The sequence below is a fragment of the Anomalospiza imberbis genome, chromosome 7 (assembly GCF_031753505.1).
Source record: "Anomalospiza imberbis isolate Cuckoo-Finch-1a 21T00152 chromosome 7, ASM3175350v1, whole genome shotgun sequence".
NCBI classification, from domain to species: Eukaryota; Metazoa; Chordata; class Aves; order Passeriformes; family Viduidae; genus Anomalospiza; species Anomalospiza imberbis.
In genome coordinates this window covers 28,733,451-28,758,840 of record NC_089687.1, presented here as the reverse complement: position 1 = coordinate 28,758,840, position 25,390 = coordinate 28,733,451, and the positions used below count along the sequence as shown (strand labels likewise).

Sequence of the window (25,390 nt, the reverse complement as noted above, 5' to 3'; positions counted from 1 at the left end):
ATTCTAAAGTTCACTGATCTTTTTTCTAAAAACCAAAACAAAATGCAAAAAAAACCTTAAAGCACCATCCTACCATCCCAAAAAAAAAAAGAAAAAAGAAAAGACCTCTGAAAGCCAAAAAGAAAGGTCAACCAACAACACAAAGATGATGGCAACAAAAAAATTTACATCAGCTAATTGATGAGAACAACCACATATTGGCCAGTCAACCATTTGCTGAAAACAAGGTCACAGGGACATGTATCCTGGAAAATTAAAGCTGCCTACAATTCTACCCAATTTGAACCAAAAAGGTTTCTACACCCTGAAATTTAAACTTTTTGTAGCACCAGTGTTGCACTTGGAAACCAGCACTGTTCTATTTCAACACACTCTGCGTTTTCTGTCACAATACTGGAAACGTGGAAGTGGCAAAAAAAAATCTCAGTTTTGAGCAGGAGAATTACAGGAAAGTGACATCTGGTCTGAGGAATCAAAAAATGTGGACCAGCAGAGAGGTGGTCAGGGACTGCGGGAGCCATTTCTGTGTTTGGCTACCAGTGAGGTACTTCGACCACAGTTCCACAAACAATTTATTCTTGTGGTGTCAGCAAAAGAAACATTCTCATCTTTCCCCCTCCTGACCACTTGTTTCATCCCCTGTGTGCCCTTCCTGCCTTGTGCTGGCACAAGTGTTTGTGTAGCCATGCAGTGAACCCATCAGAGGTTCTGGTCCAGGCTAAAATTACTCTCTTTTTGTCCCTCTCCCTGCTGGCTCCTCTAACCTTGCTCAGCTCACCAGGGATGAGAGTAGAGGAGAGCAGAACCACTTTTCTGGCAGCAACACCAGCTTCTAGTATTCATGGAATCATTGTTTCAGATTGGGAAAACCAGACCAGAGCAAATGCAATTCTTCTTACTGCTGTGAAGGTAGGTAGACAAACCAGTGTGGCATGCTATAGAGCAACTAAATGTCCTTATGGACTGCAGTGGGAGAAAATGTTCGTACTTCCATTTCTCAAGGAAGGAGAAGCATATGGAGAGACACCACAGTTGCAGAACCCTGTAAGTGCTCCAGAAAAGAGCACCAAGCTTCCTGTAGCCCAAACAGCAATCACCTGTACCTGCAGCTTGTACCTACAAGGGAGGAATCCCATCACCTGAGCAGTAAGAACCCTGTTCTGGCCATCTGATATAGTCACAGATATGCAAGTGAAACAGTTTCACAGTTCAAACACTTGAAAGCGTATTCAATAAATGAAATTTTAATTGCTACATCTGAGCCTGATGCAGGACTTTTTACCTTGACAAACAATGACCCACCCTGCAATGCAAGCATACAGATTAGAGAATACAAAACCAGTGAGAAAGAATGAAAACCATCATGAAATTTATATTTGGGGCCTGGCAGATGACTGGAAGAAACTGCTGGAACACAGCCAGTCTTTCTGAAATTTTTTCTCCTGACTGGTAAGATCTACCTACTTTACTAGCAAGTAAAGTTTGGGGATTTTTTTTAAGTCCTCCTATCTCTTTTACCTAGTCTGTGTACATTTATAAGATGTAAAGCACTTTCAGCAAAACACAGGTTGATTTCATTAAGTCAACACCATACTGCAAATCACTTTTTAAAAAAATCCTGATTCAATAAAGGAGGTAGTACTCTTAGAGCTGCACCACTCAGTTCCGAGCTAATGCAGCACTCTAGTATTGCATGCAGTGTTCCACAGCATTCTATTTAAATAACAATTCAGTTTAGACATGAAGATAAAGACAATCATATCTTATTTAATATGTATGGTTGCAGGCCAGTTCATAGTAGCCTACTTTAAAACAAAGCATAAATTATCACTTTGAAGCTTTAGTGAAGATAACCATTGGAGCTTCAATGCTTTGGGCTAATCTGGACACTGGCACATAGCTCAAAATATACTGTGGTTCACAATATCCTTTCAAAAAAACTCCTCTCATAACTCCTGCCTAGCTATAATCCATAAATCTACAATGCTTGAAGAGACTGACATAAAATAGGCAGTGCCAAAACTATATTTAGCCCATTAAACATGAATAGTTGCCCTAGTTATTCTTCCAGTTAAAACCTATGAAGCTTGCTAAAATACTTTTTCTTCCTATTGGAGACCTCATTAATCTATTACTTTGATTTCTTTAATTGTAGAGAGAAAAACTATGCTCCAATAAATGTGCTCTAATAACTTCCTGTGTATTTGCACATCTTGCAGAGATCTAATTAAAAAGCACAAAGACTTGCATCTGGCTTTAAAATACAGACATGTGCTTATGCACACTGCACAAATGCATTACCTGTACGATGTCTGTGTGTATGCACATGGACACTGCAAGGTAGAATCTCAAAGCTCAGCTCAGGGGCCTATTAAGCCTGTATAATGCTTCCTGCTAACACATTTTCCAATGGCTTTCTGCCTCCCTGGGGTCAGTGACTGATGAAAGATCATCTGTAATGCCCATCACAAACTACACTGTGGTCACAGACCTTTTAGGGAGGACTGCACGATATTATCACCTTCAGGGGATACACAAAGGAGCCAAAGAGGAGTGGGCAGCTGGGCTTTGCTGTGCAGCTCTGGAGGGAGTTCAGAGGTGGGCAGTCCCCAGCTGACCTTGGAACACAGCCCACAAAGAGGGCCAAGTCTCACTGTGATATACTTGAAAAAATAAAGGAAAACCTCTTCTCAGTAGGGAAAAGTAGTTAAGGAAAGGAAACAATTATATATTGTGTTATGGCTAAGTCCTACTTGCTACTTTTTAGGTTTATGCTTCAATAAAGGCAGGTCCAGTTTCAGTTTGGTCTTCCCAAGCACTGGTCTTGCCATGTACTGGCCACGGTATCTCTCGAGTGCTGAACAGGCTTTTCTACTGCCCGCAAGTGGCACTTGTGACACACACAATGATGAAAATGAGCAATACTAAGACTAATTCAAAGTGAAGAGCTCCCAGCAGGAATGTATTCAGTGCTTCCTCTTCTTGATTAATATTGTGGTAGCATTGCTGTTACCAAATACCAACCCAAAAATCCAAAGGTTTAATTCTCTCTATGGAGCACATATTAAAGAAAATTGAAAACTGCCCTATTCTTCAGGAGAAAACTGGCCTCTGAAGAACTTAACAGAACAAGAATGACTTAAAACAGAAAAGAGTGAGGCAAAGAACATTAGTAGAATTACACATTCCTAATTGTGTGTCTAATGAAAAGATGAAGTGCTTGTCAGAGTTAAAAAAATCTAGGAAACAACCCTCAAGTACTTTTACCCTTCAGTTTAGAATTGTCTAATCTTTCCAAGCATCAAGATCATTATTTATATGGACTCTCACAGCTAACCACACTGAGAGTGATAAATGTAAGAACCAAGAAGCGAAATATGCCAGTAAACCTAATAAACTGATAAGCCTTATCACTTCCTCACATTCTAATCATAGTCTATTTTTAACCCTCCTGTTTTCCTCAAAAAATATAATGGTCCAGATAATGAGGATGCACTAGCTTAAAGTTACATTAAAACTTACATCACAACTGTAAAAGTGATATCAAAATATTTTTTTAGGAAATTGAAAATTGATACCTGTTAAAAAAAAATCAGTGAGACTTGCAACTATTTAAGATCTCCAATACCTCTTAAGGAAACCTAGTCCATACCATCTCTTTCCTTCTAAGCAATACACAACCACCAGAGTGATCCTCCCCGGAGCAGTCCCAGGCCTTCCGTTTTACCTCAAGTCCATCCATTTGATCTCAGAAACTGATGAACACAAGGCCTTCTTAGCACTGAGGAGTTACCTTGCCCTGATGGTCGTGTTTCATTTCCCAGCCCCTTGGCAGCTCCAGCTGTTTGTTGGCAAACATGTTGAGGAAGCCCACCAGATCCCGGTTGTGCTGGTAGCGCTCGAAGTGGTGGGTGTCCCGCCGGACTTTGGTGATCATGTGCTTCAGACACGTGTTGTTTGTAAACATGCGGTAGGCACTCTGAAAAACACACAACAGCAAAGGCTTTTCAAAGAGAAAACCGCTCTGGCCACAAAAGACAGCCCTGTTCATTGTAAGTGAGCCTGCAGAAGAAAAGTTATTCATTCCATTGCTTCTTACACTACAAATCCCATTACACAAAAAAACAGTGCGGGGGAACCTATGCAAAAGGAAGCACTGAAGAACAGGCAAAAAAGGAAAATATATATATTAAGATGGTTTTTCATTCAGTGTGACCTCTAACATACTTTGATATAAACCAGGCAATCTGGGGGAAACCAATATTGCCTTTAAGCAGCAAGGTCATTCCCAGAATTGTGTTTCACCCTATGCAAAGCACAGCAAGAAAGCTATGGCTTCCATAAACAAATAATTTTGTATCATAAGAAAGATGAAGAATCAAGTGGAAAATAAAAATTGCTATCATGCAGAACTATGATGTCCCTGATAGCCCAGTAATTTCAGGGGATAATGATGACTGAATCTAGCCTCCCTATGTACTACCAATATCTTATCATCAAACACTGAGCAGTGCATTTGTACACAAAACAACTGCATTTTTAAGCACATATTTATGAAAGTCTTTGAGCTGTATCCACCATACTCACAGGGTTAGAATGCAGCACTGTAAAGAACTCTGGGCTGATAAGGAATTTCACAGGGGGAGACTGGAGCAATAAAGTAAGTCTGGATCTGGAGGTAGAGTGAGGCAGCACATTCTCTCTTCGAAAATCTAAGAGCAAAGTAAATGACAAAGACTTCCAGCAGTTATTACCAAAGCATCCCTGCAAACAACTATATTGATGTGAATCACACAAGCAAGGAAAGCATTAATTATTTCAATTATTTCACAATTATTTCAGATTTACAGAGGATTGTCCACAAAAGTGTGCCCAAATTTCTTCTAATATAACACTGAAGTTCTGAGAATATTACAAGTTTAGTTTAGTAACATTTACTTGTGACTTTTGGTAAACAACCATTAAAAAAAATCACTTTCCATAATTTGGGTTATGAAATTTGTGTCTATACATAAGATGCAAGAAAGTCCCCATGGCATGTCTGCACTGCTATACTGTAGCTGTATACAGGTAAGTTATTTTTTAAATGCTAACAAATGGATATAAAAGTCATTATACACTTATAAATATTTTATTCCTTCTTAAAAAACAAACAATAAATCTGCCATTACCACAGCCCCAGTCTTGATACAGTATTGAAGCAGCTTATGTAAGTAAGAAGTAGGTTGCCAAGGAAGTACCTTTCAAGTTTCAACTTCCAATAAACATTTTTGTCTTGTCCTAGCAACTACAGAAGTGCCCTGATTTTTCTTCAGTACCAGGAAGGAAGCAACGATATACTGAGTGGTGTTTGCTACAATGTCAACACTGTTGCCCCCAGTTCTCTCCAAAGACATTTGGAAGCGTATTTTAAATGAAAATTAAAAATTGCAAGTTCAGATTTGGTCTTCAGTGATATTACACTAAAATGTGTGCTGCCATCTACATTTCAGTTTCTTTCTTTTTTACACATTGCAGTATGTGCACACTTCTCCATCAAATGAGCATTAATCGCACAGACAACAGCTATCACAGATTTAAAGGATTGTAACACACAAGCAGAGCAAGGAGAAAGGTAGTGAATGAGACTCTAGACTGAGGGAAAGTAAGAAGAAATAACAAAAGGACAGGAAAATAACAAAGGTAAAATTCTAAGTACAGGACATGGAGAAAATAAAATAAACACATTAGAGGAAACCAGGAAGCATGAGGGAAATTGGTAAAATAAATAAACAAGAGGATTTTTAGAAACACTACTTAAACAATAGACCTCAAGCTGTCCCACATGGAACACACCATGAATGGGATGAAGGCAGAGTGGCACAAAGGCTCCTGAAGCTGTGCCTGAATACTTGGGCTGGGAGTGTCTTGCAGACACTCACTGAAGTTTTATGTGAACTCTGTACTGGTACAAAATTTGGGTGTACACCAGGCAACTCTCACACCCTGGAAGATGCTGTGACATGCAGCAGGTAAGTCCTCTGTCATAGTCTGGGCAATCTGGAAACCAGAATGGGTCACCAGGTGGGTTTTTATTGTAGTTTGAGGCTTATGAATTTGGTTTATGAAAAGTTTATTCAGCTGAATTTGCTGATTAGGGTTTGGCCTGAATTTGCTTAACACTGATTTGTGTACAGCACAAGCCATAGGGCTGCACATGCACCAAGACAGAAAAGGAAACAGCTACAACAGAAGTGAAGTCTACAAGCAATGAAAGGGAGCACTTGGGTAAATCTCAAGTTTACAATGACCTGAAACTCAGAAAAGGGTGACACTGCTTGCATATCAGATTAATTTAGGAGAGACTTTTAAAAGAGTACATCAAGAGCATCTAGAGATAAAGCCAAAGCACAAGACACCACACAGCTGTGCAAGGGACAGGATGGATAAAAAACTTCATAAATGTGTTTGTAGATTTTCAGTAGGAAGATGATCAAGGAAAGAACTGCTTAGTGAAAAGAAAAAAAGTAATGATGTTCAGAACTAAAAAAAAGGTCTTTCTTCCTATCTTCCTATTCCAAAGGTTAACACTGGACAGACTATCAGAAGAATGAAAAAATGGAGGTGAGAGAGAGCAGGTTAAAGAGCGTGGTGCAAATGAAAGGCTTTCAAAGCCTTTAGGTCTAGTGACATCCACTCTAACAATTAGGAAATAACGTAGAGCAATCGCTGAGACACTGGTGGCTCTTTCAGGGGTCTGAAGGAGTTCTCAGAAGGAATGGGATAATGCTGTATGTTTTACTAAGATCTCTCTGGTTCCGGTCCTGCTCATTATTTCTACTAATGACTGGGTAGGGAAGACAAAACTTGTTCCAATTAGGAGATTCTGCAGTACCTGGACAACAGAATGGACAAGATTCAAAACCACAGGGGCAATTAGAAAAGTACAAAGATCTGTGTGCATGTAGGGATAATCAACTCACAGAGACCAGATGAAAACAGATATTTGTGCCAAAGTTCTGCACACAAAGATGAGGACCTGATTTTAGCAGATCAAAGACTGAACACTGGTTAGTGTCAAACTATTAAAAAGAAAAAACACAAACAAATAAAAACAACCCCAAAACCAAAACAAACAAAACAAAACCTTCTGCGGTAATATACAAGGAGTGTTTTATGTAAGACACTTCCACAACCTCTTCAGTACAGCAGAGTCATAGCTTTAATTGACTTTCTGAAATATTCCTCAGAAGTTGAAGACCAACTCAAGACAATCCTGAGTAGGCCAAAAAACTAATTTGAGACCTAAAACCAGAAGTCACAAGGGAAGACTAGGAAGCAATGGATTCAAGGCTATGTTATAAGAAGAATAATGAGTAGACTGTCTAAAAAAGTTAAAGAATGTCCCTCAAGTGGAGAATATAAGAACTCATGAGACAGCATTTGGCAAGAATGGCCTAGGAACAGCTCACCCGATCTATCTACAGCGATGCAGTCAATGACTGCCTGAAGCCCTTTCTAGTTCTACATTCTACTAATTCAAACTGCATTAGCAGAGTCAAAATGTTTGTAAGCCAGACCACACAATTTTATGTTTCTTTCACTGCCAAGTGTCCTGCTCTCTAAACCAGTCTGGTACTGACAGAAAAGTGCTCTGAATCTCACAATCTTCTCTTCAGCATATTGAGCAGGCTGAGTCATAACTTTCAAAACCAGACAGCATTGAAAACAAATGGCTTCATTTTCACACAGACTTTCAGAGGAAGAAGTGAGGGTTTGCTTTATGCACTCTCACTAAATCATCTGTGAGATAAGTGGTCCCTTCTTTGGAGAAGGGATAAAAAATTAATTTTTTTTTACCTGAATTAGAATGGTGAAATTCAGCTTCCTCTGCAGCTCCATCCACGGCATTTGTGTGCTCTTCAGGCCTGTCATTTGTCATTGTTCTTCGGATGCTCTGGTACCTAGGGTTGGAAAACTGGACTTTACATATAGTATATGGTAACTATGACCCAATTCTAGCTCCAAGGGAGCCTGCCCATATTTTCTGCCATATAGGTTAATATATATTGGCCTCTGATTTCTGCATTAATAGCCTTTTGAATTTCTGACAACCATCATCAGATGTATTATTTTTGATCACACAGCTTAAGATCACAGGTGGAACACAAAAGTCCTGGAAACTCACACGCAAACTAAAAGCAACAGCCACATAAAAAGAACCACCTAAGGCCAGCAGTGGGAGCAGCTGTGGCCTTGTCTCCATGCTCAGTTTTGCAATGGGGAATGCAGTTTTGCAAGCACACAGAATTCACAAGCACCAAGGGTGATTCTTACCGGCGATTCAGCTGCTCCATCTGCTGTATGGAATTGGACCTCTGCAGGATCTGTGGGGCTGGGGGAGCTGTGGGTCGCTGCCATGTAGTTGTCCTGTTCACGTGGTCCACGTAAAAAATCCGTCCGTGGCTGTCAATTCGAGCCTCCCAGTCTAAGGAGCAATAAAATACTGTAAACTACGGAGGGCTTGGGGTTTATTCACTGATTTGTTTGAGCTCTATCACTTTTGTAACTCCATCTATTGCTTCACGTCTCTATAATGATAATAATAATTACTACTATAACATAGACATATATATGTGTGTATAAAAAATACACATCTATACAGAAACAGACATGCCTGAATCACAGACACAAGTACAGAAAACGTGCAAACCATTTAGCACATCAGCTGAAAAACAGTCTTTGAGAGCTCAGAAGGTGTCTGGATGAGACTATTGCAAGTCTAAGTGAAAGCAGTATCTGCTGACAGAAAAAAAACGCTCAAGTTTTTAAACCAGTGTTTGTAAACAAAATAAAACACTCAAGTATTCCAGGAAGAACAGAATTGTTCACTGGAAAAAAAAACCCAAACAACAACAACAAAAAAAAAAAAAAAAAAAAAACCCTCAAACAGTTTACATTTGTAAATTCATTATCCTGCCTAACTGTCAAGCCCTAAACCACTGTATAATAAGTTGGGATTTTTCTTGTCTTGTTTATGCCCAATTCTGATACAGTCATCATTTCTGTAACATGCTCTTGAGGAAGAAAACCATTTTTTTCTGCACTTAATTTAAAATACACAAGTTCAAACACCTGGGCAATGGCTTCCAAAGTAAAGCACCTGCATCAGTGTTGTGATGGACAAGGCTGTCTTCTGCTATGTTCCTATTTTAGGCTATATTCCATCAAAGCACTGTTAGTCAAATGTGTTACAAATAGCTTGCTGAAGCTATTGCAAAATTGTCATTCATCAAAGTTTCATGGTCAAGCTTTATTAATTTTCTCCCCAGGAATGTAGGAATTGGAGCATATTGTTGCACATTATAGGCAGAAATAAATGTTTAAATTCTTTCTCTTGTTCTTTAACTTGACAAAACACAAGACTGAAAGAAATACACATATTTTTCTTCCTTACTTTCAAATTTTGGTGAAAAAACAAATAGAATATAACCCAAATTAAAAAGAAATTACAGTTTACAGCTCAAAATCATATCCTTAATATTTTCTCTAATTTTTCAGTATTAAAATATTAAACCTGTCACATATCTGAAAGCAGAGCTTTGGAGAAAAAAAAGTGAATCTAGGCAATTATTAGTAGGCTTTATTTATATTATCAAATTATTTATCAACACAGAGATTGTTTTGGGCTATGATTGTAAAGGGGTGATGTGTACATGCATCATGACATGCATTAAAATGCAGAAACCCAGCAAATGGTAGAAATGTTAAAATACTGCACAGCCAAAGCTTTTCCCACTAATATTTCAGCAATTTTTCCAAGTGGTTATTGCAGTGTATAGTTTTCTTCCGAAACCACAGAACTGGACTAGCTATCTCTCTTCATCTCTGAAATATTTTTCTCCCAGACACAGTTCTGTAAAATGTCAAACTGGTATAATAGGGTGGCAGTTAATTAACTCAAAGATCTGCACAGAGGATTAATCTGATTATAACAGAACCAGCAGGGAGCACAACCATACCATCATGCTGGCTTTGCACACACAGTTATATCTGTGCTCTGTCGCGCTCCTTCCAGTTACTTGCTCCAATTACAGAGCAAACACAGTCCCATACCATACTGGGAAATAAAGATCTGTTCATTTTACACTAAATATCTTAATTCCTGACTCCTTTAAAGTATAGCTTTTTTTTTTTTTTTTTTTTTTGGGCAGGGGGGAGGGGGGATGGGAGGTCCTTTCTTTGAATACATAATACTGAATAGATTTTCACTTCTCAAAGTTTAAGCACATGAATAAGTTCAATAATTGAGAGCAATGTATTTTTCATACGCAATAGAGAAATTACAATTCATTTATTCCTTAAGGCTCATCTAACTGTTGCTTAATGTCCAGGTTTATTTTAATATAAAATCTTCACTCTGCCTCAAAAAATGCAAGGGAAGCACAGACACCAGTAAGTTAATCTGCAGATATGAAAGATGTTGCATATTCCTTTGTAAATCGTTACCACACAAGCAGTATTCAGAGATTTCAGAGTGCTTGACAGCTCACAGTGCCTCACAAGCACCATCACCTCGTCTCCCTGCCCCTGTGCACTGCACACAGGAAAGGCAACACTGTCTCTGCAAGAGTGACACTCAGCAAGTCTGTGTGCACCAGGTGTAATTATCACAACAACAACCCCAGACCCAACCAGCGTCACTCCTCGCTTCCAACTTCTAAGCTGTTCATTCTCAGTTCTAACATTCAAAAAGGAAATGTAATGAACTCTCAGTAAAGAGACACAGGCAGTTTATCCCCCAGCCAAAGTATGGACAAGCTCACTTGGTGGCAGAGCCTCATCCACTCTCTGGTACCGGCTAACGTCCTGACGCACCGAAGGCAGGGACCTCAAGGGCTGATGGCCATTGGCAGGAGAACCTGGAATCAAAACACACATAAATAACTTTTTTCAGTCAGTGTGGGGAAGCCCTAGAGTTGCCTCTGAACTGAGCAAGCTTCTTCTGCAGAACTACGATATTTCAGGATATATCTAACAGTCATCTGCTCTTGGGGTCAAAATAAGTTAGGCCGACAGTTCTAGGCAAGGGATTCCTCTGGGATGTCCTGGTCCTGGAAACATCACCTCTGGGATGTGCTGCATCCATCTTTGAGCAGCCAAAGTCAGGGCACGGAAACAACCTGTGCCTGAGCCATATCCCAGGACAAAGCTCCACCTGGCCCCAGAAACCTTAAGAGTGGGAGGTGGAACTGTCCACTGTCCTTCCTTGCTGCAGCCAGACTGATCTGCAAAACACGACGCAACCTGACACCTAATAAAGAGCATCCCAAATGTCTAGAAAATGCTGTAAAATATTGACAGTATTTGAAATAAACACCCAAATTATTATTTCCAGTCAACAAACTGTTTATGAAGAGAGGAAATTATTGCTTGTATATAGCTCTTGGTATGTTATGAAAAAGACGCACTCGGAAACCCACTTGATTGTATATACTTCAGTCCCTGAAGAAACTGAACAGATAATCAATCCATTATTAAAGATGCTTGGAAACAATTCACTAGGGACACATTTCTACTTTCAGCAATTTTAGTGACACAGAAAATTCTCAACTGTTAAAATAATTTTAAAATCATTAAGTTTTACAGTGTTAAGTTGGGTAACACATTTCTCTTCCCTCAAGGTTCCAGTGCGCTAGGATCTATCTGTACAAAGAAGGAACTGGGAAAAGAGAAATAAAGAGCCTGAAGTTGACAAAATATGATCATTTTTCCTTTCCCCTTTCTTTTGATTACCCTTATGTTTTAATGCTAATATAAAACATCTAAAAGAAAAGAGTGCAATATAAATTCTATTTTGCATTTTATACTTTTGGGGGAGTTTCATCCCTCATTACCATTTTCATTAGTGAGCAGGGTAGTATTGTGGAATTCTTTCCTCCTCTTCATCCTCCTCACAACTCTCTCAAGAACTAAAATACATCCAATTTTAAAGTAAACACATTTCGGATTTTTCATTAAATCAAAAACCCCCAAGAGTTTCTTGAATAAAGAAATAAATTCAAAGGAACAAAAAAAAAAAAAAAAAAAAAAAAAAAACCTTGAAAGATAATGCAATTGAGACATTAACGACCTTTGTTTTCAGGTGCAGCAAGGTCACTCCAGAAAGTGCCTCCTGCAGTTCTTACCTCCAGTAGCTCCTTCAAGCTGTGCTGTGGCACCCTCACACGGTGCCTGTGCTCCCTCAATTTCTTCATCCTGAGACTGGCTGGGGGCAGCCGCTGCCTGCAGGCTTCTTCTTCTTTGCCAGATTTCTTCTGCCTCCTCTTGGTCCTGCAGCTCTCCTGCCTCAGCCTCCTGCGCTTCCCCCTGAGGTAACTGCACCGCGGGCAGAGAAGCAGCAGCGCTCGCAGAGTCCTGCGCTTCGGCCCCCGGCCCCGCCGCAGCCGCCTCGGCGGCACAGGCTCCCTGCTCCTCCTCCTCCTGGGGAGAGAAGGCTGGAGTCTCGGGGAACCTGGCGCTCTCGCAGGAGGAGCAGCGCATCTCCACGGAGGAGCGCCGCACGGTCGCGCTCTCGTTGCAGGAGCTGTCGGCCCCCTCGGCGTCGCTCTCCCCCTCGGGCCGGGTGCTGGCCTCGCTGACGCTCTCGGTGCGAGCGGGGTCGCTCTGCTCCGTCTCTGACGACAGCTGGGAAGGCTCCGAGCCTTGGTCGATGGACTCCGTTTCGCTGACGCCCCTTCTGCTCCCACCTGCAGCTTCAGCAGCTCCCGAGTCCGCGCTGGCGGGAGGCTGCTCTGCCTCCGGAGGGGCAGAGGACTCGCTGCCAGCCTGCTCTGCTGGGGCTTCAGCCGGAGAGCCCTGCAGGCGTTCGCCTCCTTCCTCTGGAGGTGGAAGCTCTGGGAGAGAATCTTGCTGGTCATCAGCCGATGGCAAAGGAGCATCAGAAGCTGAAACCCTTTCACTCTCCGCAGGCCCTGGCATCACCTGATCTGATGAGGAACTTACGTCATTTCTTTCAACATTTCTGGTAGCACCATTAAGCATTACTAAACCGCCATCATCTTCCAAAGAGGATGGAAAACCCAGGTCTTGATGCAGCTCGTGCTCCTCTTCATCTGAGTCAATGTGAAGCATAGCATTAAGTCTTGTGTCAGTAGGGAAGCTGCTCCTCAGTTTTGGGGAGGCTCCTCGTGGACGGTCACCACAGGCAGATGTCCCTGGCCTGGGATGGTTATTGTGTTCTATTGCATCGAGATAGTCATTTAGTGAGTCCTGGCGACCTCTGGGAGGGGATGATCTTGAAGCACCAGAGGTCAGCTCATCCTGGTCTGTCTCCAGAGTCCTACTAGTCCTTAAAGAGTGTCTCAGGATTGTGTCTCCAGAAGATTCCTCAAAGACTGGGCCATTGGAACACACCGTGGATGTATCGTGATGTCCTGCTGGCATGTCCTCATCATCAGAGGGGCTCCCCAAGTCTCCATTTACAGAGTTGGTTCCTAGCAAAGTCCCAACTGTTTCTGGTGAAGCATCTGTAGAGACAGAAAGCATATTGATATTCAAATGAAGGTGAAACACAGAGCAGCAAGAACACATAGTTCATTCTACTTAAATTATATAAAAATACACATCCTCGAAGACGCTTGCTTACTTCAATCAGAAAACTAAGGGAAGAAACTTCAATCAAAATAACAGAGGCATCTACAGTGTTGGAAGAGCAGTTACAGAATTTTCCATGTATTACTCTATATACTGTTTTGTAAGATATAGAAAAATTAAGAGGTGCACAGTATGACTTTAAAGGATTCCCATATTGCTTTCAAAGACAGAGCACTGCCAAGCATAAAATGAGAATCATAAGCAGATTAATTTAGAATCTATCCAAGAAAATCAAAAACAATATGCTAAGCGTTGGTGGTTTTGGAACTGCCATCTCCAAGGTAGTACCTGCCATATCTAAATTTTGAATCCCAATAGAAAAAATCTGTAGTAGAGGGACCATATACAAATGAGAAAGTATATTATGTCCTCAACAACAGAAAAGCCTAGACACAGAAATACAGAGAAACTCTCTCCATACAACTATCTGGAGATCCAGATAATTGATTAATTCTCACCTTCATGAACAGAGGATGTGATTTCCACTTTAAATTGAAGATACCCACTAACATGATCAGCTGGAAGCCTTCTGCCAAGATTATAGCTGAGAACCTGGTCTCTGCAAAATCAAAAATATTGGGTTTTAAAAATTTTTGCTGTCTTCATGTTTTTGGTATTTAATTCCTATTATGGTCTTAAAATCAGCCATATACTCTGGTTTGCATGGAAAAGCACTAACACCAACAATGGTGTAAAATACCTTTCATTAACAGATAAAGCAGCCTAAAAAACAATGCTGGATCAATTCCAAATACAGATTGTGCCCCACCAATTCTTATACATCCCTAAATATCTTAAGTTCTAAAGAAATCAAACTGCAAAGGTCCCCCTCTCCTAACCTCCTCCTTTCCCCAACATTGTTCTATAATTAACAAAACCTTTCTGCCCCCTTGTGGCTTTTACTATGTACAAAAGTCACAAATAGTTACTTCATAATTTTTCACATTCAACAAAGCACTTCTACTTTCTGATTTAGTAAAACTATTAATGCTTGATTTTATCTTTACATATGTTCTTAAGAGTTACTGAATTCAGTGGGGCTCAGACTAGATTAGACACTTGTATCAGCTTGAGACTTTGGATCAGATCCCAGGCTGAACGTATTTATTTAGGCACAGCCAGAATTCACAGCCCCAGATCCCCTCAGCACAGCTGGGACAGCTGAAAGAAGTAGAGGGAGCTACTAAAGACCTCCACAGGAAACCACTGTTATTTATGCAAATAACTTTATACTGGTACAAACACTTCTCCTTTACTGGGAGCACTCCTACTGCAAAATAAAACAAATGCAATAATTACTGAAGTAAGCCGCAGCAATTTGCATAAACTTTTAGGGAAAAAAAAAAAGCCCTGAGTGGACAGGCAGCATCCCCTCTCCACACGGCTCTATAGCCCACAAGATACCAAATCTCTGCAGTAGTGTCTCCAGGACCTGTCACAGACTCCTCACTCTGTACTCCAAATACAAGTCATCCATTAGATATCTGAGGCTCCCAGTTTTTCATAAGCTTTATATTATTCCACACCATTCAAGAATAGAGGAAGCCACATCATGAATAATGTCTTCTCTGTATTCAGCTGAATCAATTCTAGATGATTCTCATGTTCATTTATAATGTTTTTCAGGAAATTAAAAGCCACTGGCCATTTCACTACACAAGTTTGTGAGCTGTGACTACAGCTAAAAGTGAGGCAGAATTTATCTAAAAGTGGCTGGTTCTGGATTTCATCTTTTCATTCCTTGAGGATCGTCTTTGACATCACCAAAATGATGGTATTATATTTGCTTGACCAAAAAAAAAAAATGCAAGAGCATTAGAAGTTATAATTGTATATTTGGTACATTTCTATTTCACATCTACATTAGCCACTACTTTACTCTGCAAAACCTTTGGTGAAATATTGTCTGTCTTTACACAGAAACTGAAAATGGACAGGTATACTACAGAGGAAGAGGCAAAAGATTTAATTTAACAGAAGTGTGGCAAACCAACCAAATACCCATATTCTTAATCTATATATCTTATACTGCCTCTCCTTTCCTACAAAGATTTGATGTATCAAATATACAGAACTGAATTCAGAGAAGAAAACAGAATAATGGTCTGAAAAACCAGAGATGAGAACTAATGAACACAGCAAAGTGGTAATTTCCATAAATCACGGCACCACGAATCCCAGAGCAGAAAAACATTTTGGTGTTTAGCAAGGAAATAAAAACCTGCACTGGGTTTTGAAACCAGCCTGGATCAAGGTGTTATTTTTGCGTGTATAGGAATGTGCAAATTTATTAGAAAAAGCTACTTTTCAACAACTGTTTGGTTTCAACCAAACAGTTTGTTGAAACTCAGTGTGAGGCAATTCTTAGAAAAGTTATATTATGTATACACCTGCACTGTTCTTAGATACCGCTACAAAACAAATGGACAAGCTTTTTAAAAAAATGTTTTTAATAAATTCTGTGTCAGAAGGTATTATCAAAATTTTAAGCTACTTTTACAATTTTATTCTTCCTTTACTTACCAGTGTGTACAATACTTTGAAAACATAAAGCTGAAAACTGCTTTTAAATTGTATTTGATTTTCTCCCTTTATGCAACTTGTTACTTTGAGGGGAATACATGTGGAAAAGGAGACCAGCTGGTATAAGTGTGATGACACTGCCATGCCCTTAAGCGTTAAAGAAGAAAGTATGCATTTAATTTCACCCAGGTACCTCATGGGCCTAATCCTGTAGCTTTTTAAAGTCAATGGAGGCACTAACTTAAGCAAACTTTTGAGGCAGGGCCTTTAAAAAAGGCATGCACAACAGGTGAATTTTGAATCCCATCAGTGAGCTATTCATAATGACAGGCAATTTTAATTGTGTAGTACTAGAAGCACTCTGAAAAATAAGGAGTCACAGCCTTGCAGTTCTGGCCAATTCACTGAAGGGATATTACATCTCTGATTAGTGAACTGACAATGAAAAAGACTTCAGCTGTACAAGAAGTCAGTCAATTATACCTGCTTGTTCTAAAAGATTTGCACGCAACCATGCAGTATTGTGAAAATGCCTTGCTTCTTGACTAGCTAGCCAGAGGGTAACGTTTCTTGTGAATACCATGTTTTATGTAAAGAAATTAAGCTGAAAGGAAAAAGACACACATCAACACAAATGTGGGTACATGTATTCAGGACAGGGCTAGAAACATTGCTGTTTTCCAGTCAGGCAATAAAGCTATTAAAATTACAATATATTTCTTAGTACAAATGAAGTAAAAATTTGCTGGTCTGTACCAATAAGCCAGAAAGGCTGCTCTTTGCTCTCAGTATCCCAGATGCTGAGTCCTCCTGCTGAAAACAAGCTAGCATTAAAAATGTATTCATTTACCCAATTGCATGTCTCTCCAAAAGTCTCTGAACAGGTATGGTTAATTTCCCAAGGAAGCGCTTGATGATCGGACGACTCTTGGCAAATTTGTCTTTAACCTCAATTTCCAGGACATCTGTTAGAAGTGCAACAAAAGAATATTTCTGGAAGGAAAGAACATATTTGACACCATCAATACACCTTTATTTAGAAAGAATGTACTTAATTACTACTAATGTGCAGCAAACTCCAAAAAGTAATGACTGATGACAGCAGTTTCCACATGGCAAAATAATGTCAGCATCATTTATTAAAGAATTTTTGCATATGTAACCAGCTTTTTACTGTTCCCCATTCCCTTTCACAGTTTTGTGAAAAGAACTGCTCAGTAAGAAACTGTAGTGGATAAAAGCACTTTCAGGGTCTATGTCTGAAAGTAGAACACCATGTATCTGACTGCTTGCTGCTATTTGCATAGGGGAAAGCAAAAAGAGGAGGAATCCTGGCTGCACTCTGTCAGGTCCATGCAGGAGGAAGTAAGTGTCTCACTCCAGGCTGTGCTCAGAAGAATTTCCCTCCCAACACCATGCTTGGCATTCATGTTTTGTATGCACGACAGGAAGTCAAAAGGGCAATGTGTATACAGTACATTCAGGAACAGCCCTACTAGAGGAGGAGAATTTTCTATAGAGTTTTGCCCCACCATTGACAAATCTTCCCAGCAAACTCCAAGAGAACCTTTTCTTGTACTTGGGGCCTTTAAACAATATGGTACTAATTTACAGAAGATTTCTTGATGACTGGTAAAATCGTTTTTCCACCTTTCCCTACATGGGGACATTAACACAGTTACTCTTTTCAGCTTTCATTTTCATGCATTTTGTGAGTTATTCATCTCTTAGATCTGTACTGCTCTGTCAAGTCTGCCCAACAATGGCGAAAAGATTCAAAAGTGGTACAGGGCAAATGTTAAGCAAGCATGTTGGCAGACACACACACATACATTCAGTGTGATGATAAATTCCCTTTAGAAAACAAGCTTAGGAAGTCAAAAATTGTATTTGTCACCTAGATTTTAGGATATTCCAAATAAGCAAGCAAAGTATGGCATAACCTACTCAGAAAAAACAAGGTCATCTGGTTATTCTTTTACTATCTGCCACCTTTATGACCTCTGAGCAAACCACCTGTGCACAATGCCTAATACACATGTGGTTAGTTAGGTAGCCAAGGATACACTGAACAAATAACAAGAGGAGAAATAGCTCTTCAGTTCAGCTGTAGGCATCAGATAAACATCTTCAAAAAAACCAATTAAACTGGCTGAGGAATAAAATCCCTTCCTCATGCTGAGCAACTGTCACAACTGGGTTCCTCTGATAAACAGAACTTAAAAATGTGTCACTCTCAGTTTGCTATAATATTGCAAATTACTTTGCAGAAAGTATTAGGTGTAAAACAGGATCAATCCTGCACCACTAGGACAGAATATGTAATGGGATCATAACTGCTGTTGTCAGAGCATTGCTAAAGGGAAGATCCAGCAGCTAAAGCAAGCTAATACAATGTGTGCACCAGTGAACACTATCTCTTTTCTAATAAGCTTCAAAGCCAAGGAAAACTGGAGGAGGAAAAAACAGGGGGGATAAAACGAGTAAGTTTTCTTTCTAGCTACTGGCTAGATGGACAGACAGACAGAAAGCTGAAGAATCAGTGCAGAGATCTGAACTTTGTTTTTTTTTAAAGACTTTAAGACTATTCACATCTATAGTCTTTCCCACAACCAAGCACCCCAGGGCAGTGCTAATGCTGGCCCTGCTCAGTTCTGCTTTACTGCTTGTTTGATTTATGATTTGTGGAAACATTTCCCAAAGCCTACCCAATTTTCATCTTCCCAAAGAATACATTAACATTCACCACAGTACAGGCTTGCCAGTCCTGAAAGGGCTATGGATGTGTGTCAGCAGTTTCACTTTGCCACATAAACATTTATCTTCAAAAGCATAGACATGGCTCTCCTGCATTCAATGACAGCTGTGGGACTGATTTCCTTCCATGGGATGTGCACAGTTTACCCAATACAAACACGTTTGGCGAACTGGTTTCTGCCTGTTTGCCCCCTTGCTGAGTGGTGCTCTAACACCTTCCTGAGTTTTCCTTCCTGCAAGGTGTAGCTTGCAGGGACTACATCAATGAGTATCCCCTTAGCCTGACAAAACTGAAAATTTGTCATCTGCTGTGCACCACAAAAACACCATTTCTAAATGAACCGTTATTGCAATCACTAAGCATAAATGTTCATGTAGTGTAACATCTCTTAAAGAGTCTTCTCACAACATATAATCCAACTTTTTATCTTTGCAGTTTGAAGAAATCTATAGGGTGGCTAAGTGAATTCAGCTTTTTTTAGCAGAGAAGGGAATTAACTGCCAGCAGCTTAAATACTCAGCTTTAATATGCAGACAATAACTGTTTCTATCCACCAACAGGATTCCTAAAATTACGAAAATTTCTGTGTCACTTTAAATAACTAGCTACAAAAGAAGCTCATGGCTTTCAGAGAGTAAGGCCTAATGCATGGAGAGAGAATGCCAGCCTGGTACGCTGCATCAGCTGGCAGACAGCTCCCAAAAGGGATACATTACCTCTCTGTGCCAGACAGGATTAGTTGTGTTACTGATGATAGTCGACCTTCTTTCCTGGCCATGGTGAGCAAACGTAGGAAATGTACTTTTCTTGCCTGGCTGAATGGACATCTTTAGATAAGGATCAGGGTTGAAGAACATGCCTTTTTTAAGTCCAGCTGCTCTAATATCTATAAAGCAAAACAAGAAGGAAGGAAAAAGGAACTGAGTAAATTAAAGCTAGTTCACAAAGTAGTGCATTCCTAAAATATTACCCAGGAAATCAATTCACCATAGATTACTAAATAAAGCAACTTAAAAGTACTCACACATTAACTGGATCCACTGTACAGCAGGAAATCAAGTGTTTTCCCAAAAGAATATAAGGAAGAAAGGTATCAACATCCTCATTTACATTTGAGCCTTCACTTACTTGTAAAACAAAAAGTATAAACTTGTAGCTCACCTACAAATACTTTTCTCAGTAAGGTATCTAAGGCATTTCCACTTAAAGAAAAAAAAAAAAAAAAAAAAAAAAAAAAAAAACCAAAACAACAACAACAAAAAAAAAAAACCAATAGAAACAGCCCAAAATGAATCACACAGTACTTGCAGTACTTGTTTTGTTTCTGGGTGAGAAGAGGAGATAAAAAACTGTATGGGAGGTAATGCAGTGAAAAGACACTTTCCAAAAGTTCAGTCTTTGATAAATGTAACTTACCAAGTCTGCTCTAGACTATGATGCAATTTCCTCCCAACAGAGCAGATAATCTACCTCATGTAAAAGGAGGCAAAGTTTTCTGAAAAGGCTTCTAGGGAAATTTTTCCTAGGGAAGCCTCAGTACTGCAGCCCTCACAACTTATAATAATAAATAATAATTTCCTCAGGAGCATATCGTCATGACTAAGGACTTCAATGACAGTGCAAGCTTCAGCAACAATAAGGAGGTACTTTTTAATATAATATTAGATTTTAAACTTAACTGTAAAATATTTCTGTTTCTCTGCAGGTTTGCTGAAGCACAAGACTTGTCTTTTTCCATTAGGTACACCAGTATGCTGCATGCAGCAATGCAACTGGCACATACAGTTTAGACACGCAGAATTCACTGCTCTAAAATTAAATGCCATGCCTGTGGATTTGGTAAAAAAAAAAAAAAAGAATCCTACCCAATATTTAGAATTACGCCACACAGCAGAAACATACTGAAATAGAGTCATGTGTAAATGAACAACCCAAAAACAATAAAGGACACATGTCACAAGCCTATCAGTCAACACATCTTTCAAAATTATTTCATGGGACTCCTCAGGCAGAATCACAAATGTCTATTAAACAAAACAGAATTTTTCAGAATTCACAAAGTAATTACTTGTATAGCCCACTGTGTGAGTCTGTACAACCTATCAGCTCCATCCAGGTAGCTGCTGAAAGGCCACTTCAAAAAACAGTGGATTTTTTCTGCTCTACCTCTACAATCTCTACACGTTTTTATTGTCAGCTCTTCAAGATTCAGAAGCAAAGTTCATCTGCCTTTGCTTGAGCTGAATATGCTTCCATCTCACACAAGATTTCCCTGGAATAAAGTGCTAATCAAAACAAGTGAAGCTGGTAGACTGCACCCCTACAGCAATTTCACTGTAGTGACAGCTTAGCTCTGTTACAAGGGAATTTTTTTCCCTTTCTAAACCACCATTCAGCTATTGCTTTTTTCGAAGTGATGGAGCCAGACTGCATTTTAGTTAGAAGTTATGCTTTCTGCTCTTCAATCTGAGAGGAACTGTCCCTTGTGCAAACTGGAAATTTCCCTAAATTTCTCATGCTGGGATATATCAAATCCATTTCTTTCACTCCTGGAGATCCATGATTCTGGCTGGTTTTCAACAAACAGAAGTTCTAAAGAAACGACATCTTTCAAGCCACTAGAGTGTGCTCCTAGAGAGGCTAATGAAGAAAAGCATTCAATCTTTGATGTTATTTAGAACAGCAACTTACTTTTTTTTAACAATAATTTGTAAAACACAGAGAAGTATTGGTTTTTACCTGATAGGGTAAAGCTGACCAACTTCCTAGAGTGCTGAGCTCCAGAAGCACCTTCATCCGTGCCTTCTACTCCCATCTAGAGAAAAAAAAAAAAAAAAAAAAAAAAAAACCACTGAAGTTTTCATCTCCTTTGTACATGCCTGAGGATGATAATTCAATTTTAAGGTACTATGCTAGGGAAGGATCTGACCAAATACTGCCTTGTTACCACAGACAGCCTCAGCCACAGCATTAGTTTACAGCAAAAGACCTATTATTTATGTCACACAATGTTAATATACCAGTAGCCCAAATCTTTCAAACAGAACATGTATAGGGTAACACACATGCAGACAATATTAGTCAGAGAAAACCTGCATCTTTTACAGCTTTCCCTTTTGTAAAATAACAAACAACAGTATGGATTTGTAATACACATCAAAGCACTGGGCTGTCCAGGGACAGCATATGTAACTTTTGTCACTTTCCACAAATACATAATTTAGTGTGCAACAAAAAAAAAAAAAGCAAAGAGATCAAAGAGAGACTAAAAAAAGCTTTCAGCTCTATTAACAAAAGCTCCTTTTAAACAGAAAAGCACATCAGACATCTAAATATAAATGTGGTCTAAAACCTTATGATTCACAGATTTTTGAGGTTTGGTTTCTACTGAAATCCCTCAATAGGTAAAGCACTACTTCAGAATAAAAGTTTCTCATGTATTAATGTCTGTCTCTTTCAACTACCAGAAGGATTTGTCTTTCAAGACAGAGGAGATGTGCATCCAGCCGAATAATCTATCGCAGAGACATCAATGGAGAGATATTTGAAGACAAATGGTTCCCTGGGCAGGCATTGCACTCACTCCCAGGCAGGAGAGGTGACACAGAAAAAGTTTGAGCCAAACACAGAGCTGAGGATTAATACCAGTGATAGAACAGGGTCTGATCTACTGAAAGATGCAAATCAGCTGAATAAAACTGAGCACACCTGTGAGTGTAGATGAAGAATGTGAGGCGGCCCTGAGCAGTGGTTTGGAGTCACCAGATGGATAAATGACTCTGGAGCTGCAGGGAAGCTGCTTTGCATTCATCCAACACATAGTCATTCCTTTTTATTTTGCTTTAAGCTACTTAATAATGTAATTTCAAATACTTCCCACAATGATCAGCAAGCACATTGGAATTTCATTGGAATTAGCAACCATGTGGATTTCTCCAGACAAAGTGATGAAGAAACAGCCACGATGTTGGGGCCTGACATCCCCGTGGTCCTCAGCGGTCTTGTGAGGGGACACACCATGCCAGCGAGCACTGGCACTCGCCAGCCAGTCCATTCCCTTCCCTTACTGCTGGCTTCACGGGCACTTCCCACCTCTCAGGGCAAGACAAGTCTCACCAGAGTGCTCAGAACTATCCCTCTTCCACCCAGCATGACATTACTATGCCAGTGATTTTATACGGATACATAAGTAGTGACAGGTGGTAGCAAAATTATGAAGGCATCAAAAGCAGTGGGTTAATTCCAGCTGGATCAGTGCTCCCTTGCCTACAGACAGACACCATGGAAGCGGTGAGGGGTGCATTCCACTGTGATACTAACGCTGTCCAGGCAATGCCACAGGAATGCTGTGTATTCCAATTTCCTCTTTTGAGCTTATTTCCGCACACACTATTTTCCTTGTTAAAAATGTTACTCACCAACAAAAAGACCTTCCCCATTCTATACCTATTTTTCTGCTACAAGTTGGACTCCATTCAGATAACATAATTTTTATTGCTAACTTCACGTTATAGAAAATAGAATTTGCTGACAATTCAGCTATAGTAACATGAATGGTGACAGTGTTCCCTAGCACTTCCATGACTTTTCTATACAACCTCTTCCTGTTTCATTATGATCTAAACAGCAGTTTCAATTCTTTTGCCGCAACTGAAAAATTTCATCCCAGCACACACACAGAGCTTTGCAGCACAAAGGCCATGTCATCTGGTGTAACACAGTGTTTCTGAATGCTCCATCAGGCCTTCCTTCTATCTCCCCTGAGCCAAGGTAACACAATAGAATGTTAGCTGCTTATCCAAAGTATGATGGAATGAAATACCTGGTGTGATATACCATCAGTATGAGAAAATCCAGTAAGCAAGGAATTTACTGCACCATAAAAAAGGGGAATGAGCACACCATGACTCTCTTACCACTTCCTCAAACAGCATTTCTCTAAGAAAAGACAGAACCAGTATCAAGAGAACCCAGTGATCTCTACTGCACAGTGCTTCAGCTCAACACCAAAACCATGGAAATGCAGTGAAGTTTTAATGTTTTACAATAGGTTTACTTACACATAACTAACTCAGTATGACATTTTTAGGAAGTATCATCTGAACTGTCATACAACATTCTCATCAGGAAAACCAACAGCTCGCTATTTCTGCAAGTCTGCACTGTTAACGCAAACAAAATGTTTATATAAAATTACCCCTTCTAGCAGGTGTGTGAATTCTGTACAATACCCAGGGCCCTGCATTACCTTTCAAAGGAAAGAAATTTAAACAGGAAAAGCTGTTATAAGCCTTCAAGAATTACCATGACTCTCAGAGACAGCTCTCCAAGTAACTACCAAGTCATTAAATGCATACTTAGATGACAGAAGTTCACATGTCCTTTTGTTCAATGAATCTCAAAACTACTGGTGGATAACAAGATAAGGTCAAGAAAATACAAAAGTTCAAGTGGCTTCTCCATTCAGTATAATCACTCTGCTTCTCAGCAATGATATATAAGTGCAGCACACAGCCCATTACAAGGGTTATTTACAGACGCATTTTTTTCCTCTTGCTCAAAATCAGACTACCTTACTGCCTTTAGTTTATATTGATATTAAAGACAGTAGCTGTCAGGCCCATTAACTATGACACATTTTCTTCTGTAAAGTATCGAGTCTGTATGCATCTGTGAAAGTGTTACTCATAGTGAGATCTGACAAAGATCTGAAAATTAAATGATGCTACCACCTAGGTTTGTAATTCTAAGAGAAAACCCACACACATTTGGTATATTAAGACACAAAGTCTGTATAGCACATTTAGTGTCAGATAACCATAGCATGCACTTGTATATAATACACAACACTGAGAAAGCACAAGGTCAGAATAAATGCTATGCAGTCTGAGTAATTTCTACTTTATTGCATCCTCAACAGTGCAGTTGTCAGGACATCACCCTGACAGCTGTGATCTTAAATATTTGGCAGCTAACATCAACAAATCAAAGGCACTGTGAAACTTGCTGAAGCTGAGCTGAAGAACTAACCTGATAGATAAATTACTTACAGCAAAAGCTCCATAGTAAAAGTCTGGAAGCTTTTTCTGCCACTGCTTTAACAACTATTCCACTGCTACATAAAGTGAAAAAACTTCAAACAAGCCTCCTAACACAAATGCAGTAAGACAGTAGTTCTCAATAATCAGAGAATTACTAAATTTCAATGGTATATGAACACTCAAAGAATACAGTAATTTTTGCAAGAGCAGAGTTTTGTCCAGTTTTATTTATACTAACAGTTGCTATCTCTGCAAGAGTTTCATACTGAATATTAGAAAATATTTAAGAAATAGGAAGAAATGGAGACTCTGGACATTGTTTCAGTTATATAATCAGTGTGAAAAATTTCTAGTACGGTGTTAAATTACCAAAAACTGTAAGTAGCAAAAAACTGAATGCAAGAAAAGTCAAATTCTTAGCATAAAAGATTTC

At 39.5% G+C, this 25,390-nt stretch overlaps 1 protein-coding gene across 6 annotated transcripts in view; it reads right to left on the bottom strand.

The window, feature by feature from the left end:
* Positions 1-25,390, bottom strand: part of HECW2 (HECT, C2 and WW domain containing E3 ubiquitin protein ligase 2) — a 174,901-nt gene that overhangs the window by 42,110 nt on the left and 107,401 nt on the right. For all 6 annotated transcript variants that reach the window (XM_068196277.1, XM_068196278.1, XM_068196279.1 and 3 more), the window contains 10 exons: positions 21,656-21,731; positions 19,633-19,802; positions 17,009-17,151; positions 14,094-14,194; positions 12,168-13,508; positions 10,806-10,901; positions 8,317-8,467; positions 7,840-7,943; positions 4,588-4,712; positions 3,794-3,979 (listed from right to left, as the gene is read on the bottom strand). In XM_068196277.1, the coding sequence (XP_068052378.1) occupies positions 3,794-3,979; positions 4,588-4,712; positions 7,840-7,943; positions 8,317-8,467; positions 10,806-10,901; positions 12,168-13,508; positions 14,094-14,194; positions 17,009-17,151; positions 19,633-19,802; positions 21,656-21,731 (2,493 nt within the window). The remainder of the gene's footprint in view (positions 1-3,793; positions 3,980-4,587; positions 4,713-7,839; positions 7,944-8,316; positions 8,468-10,805; positions 10,902-12,167; positions 13,509-14,093; positions 14,195-17,008; positions 17,152-19,632; positions 19,803-21,655; positions 21,732-25,390) is intronic.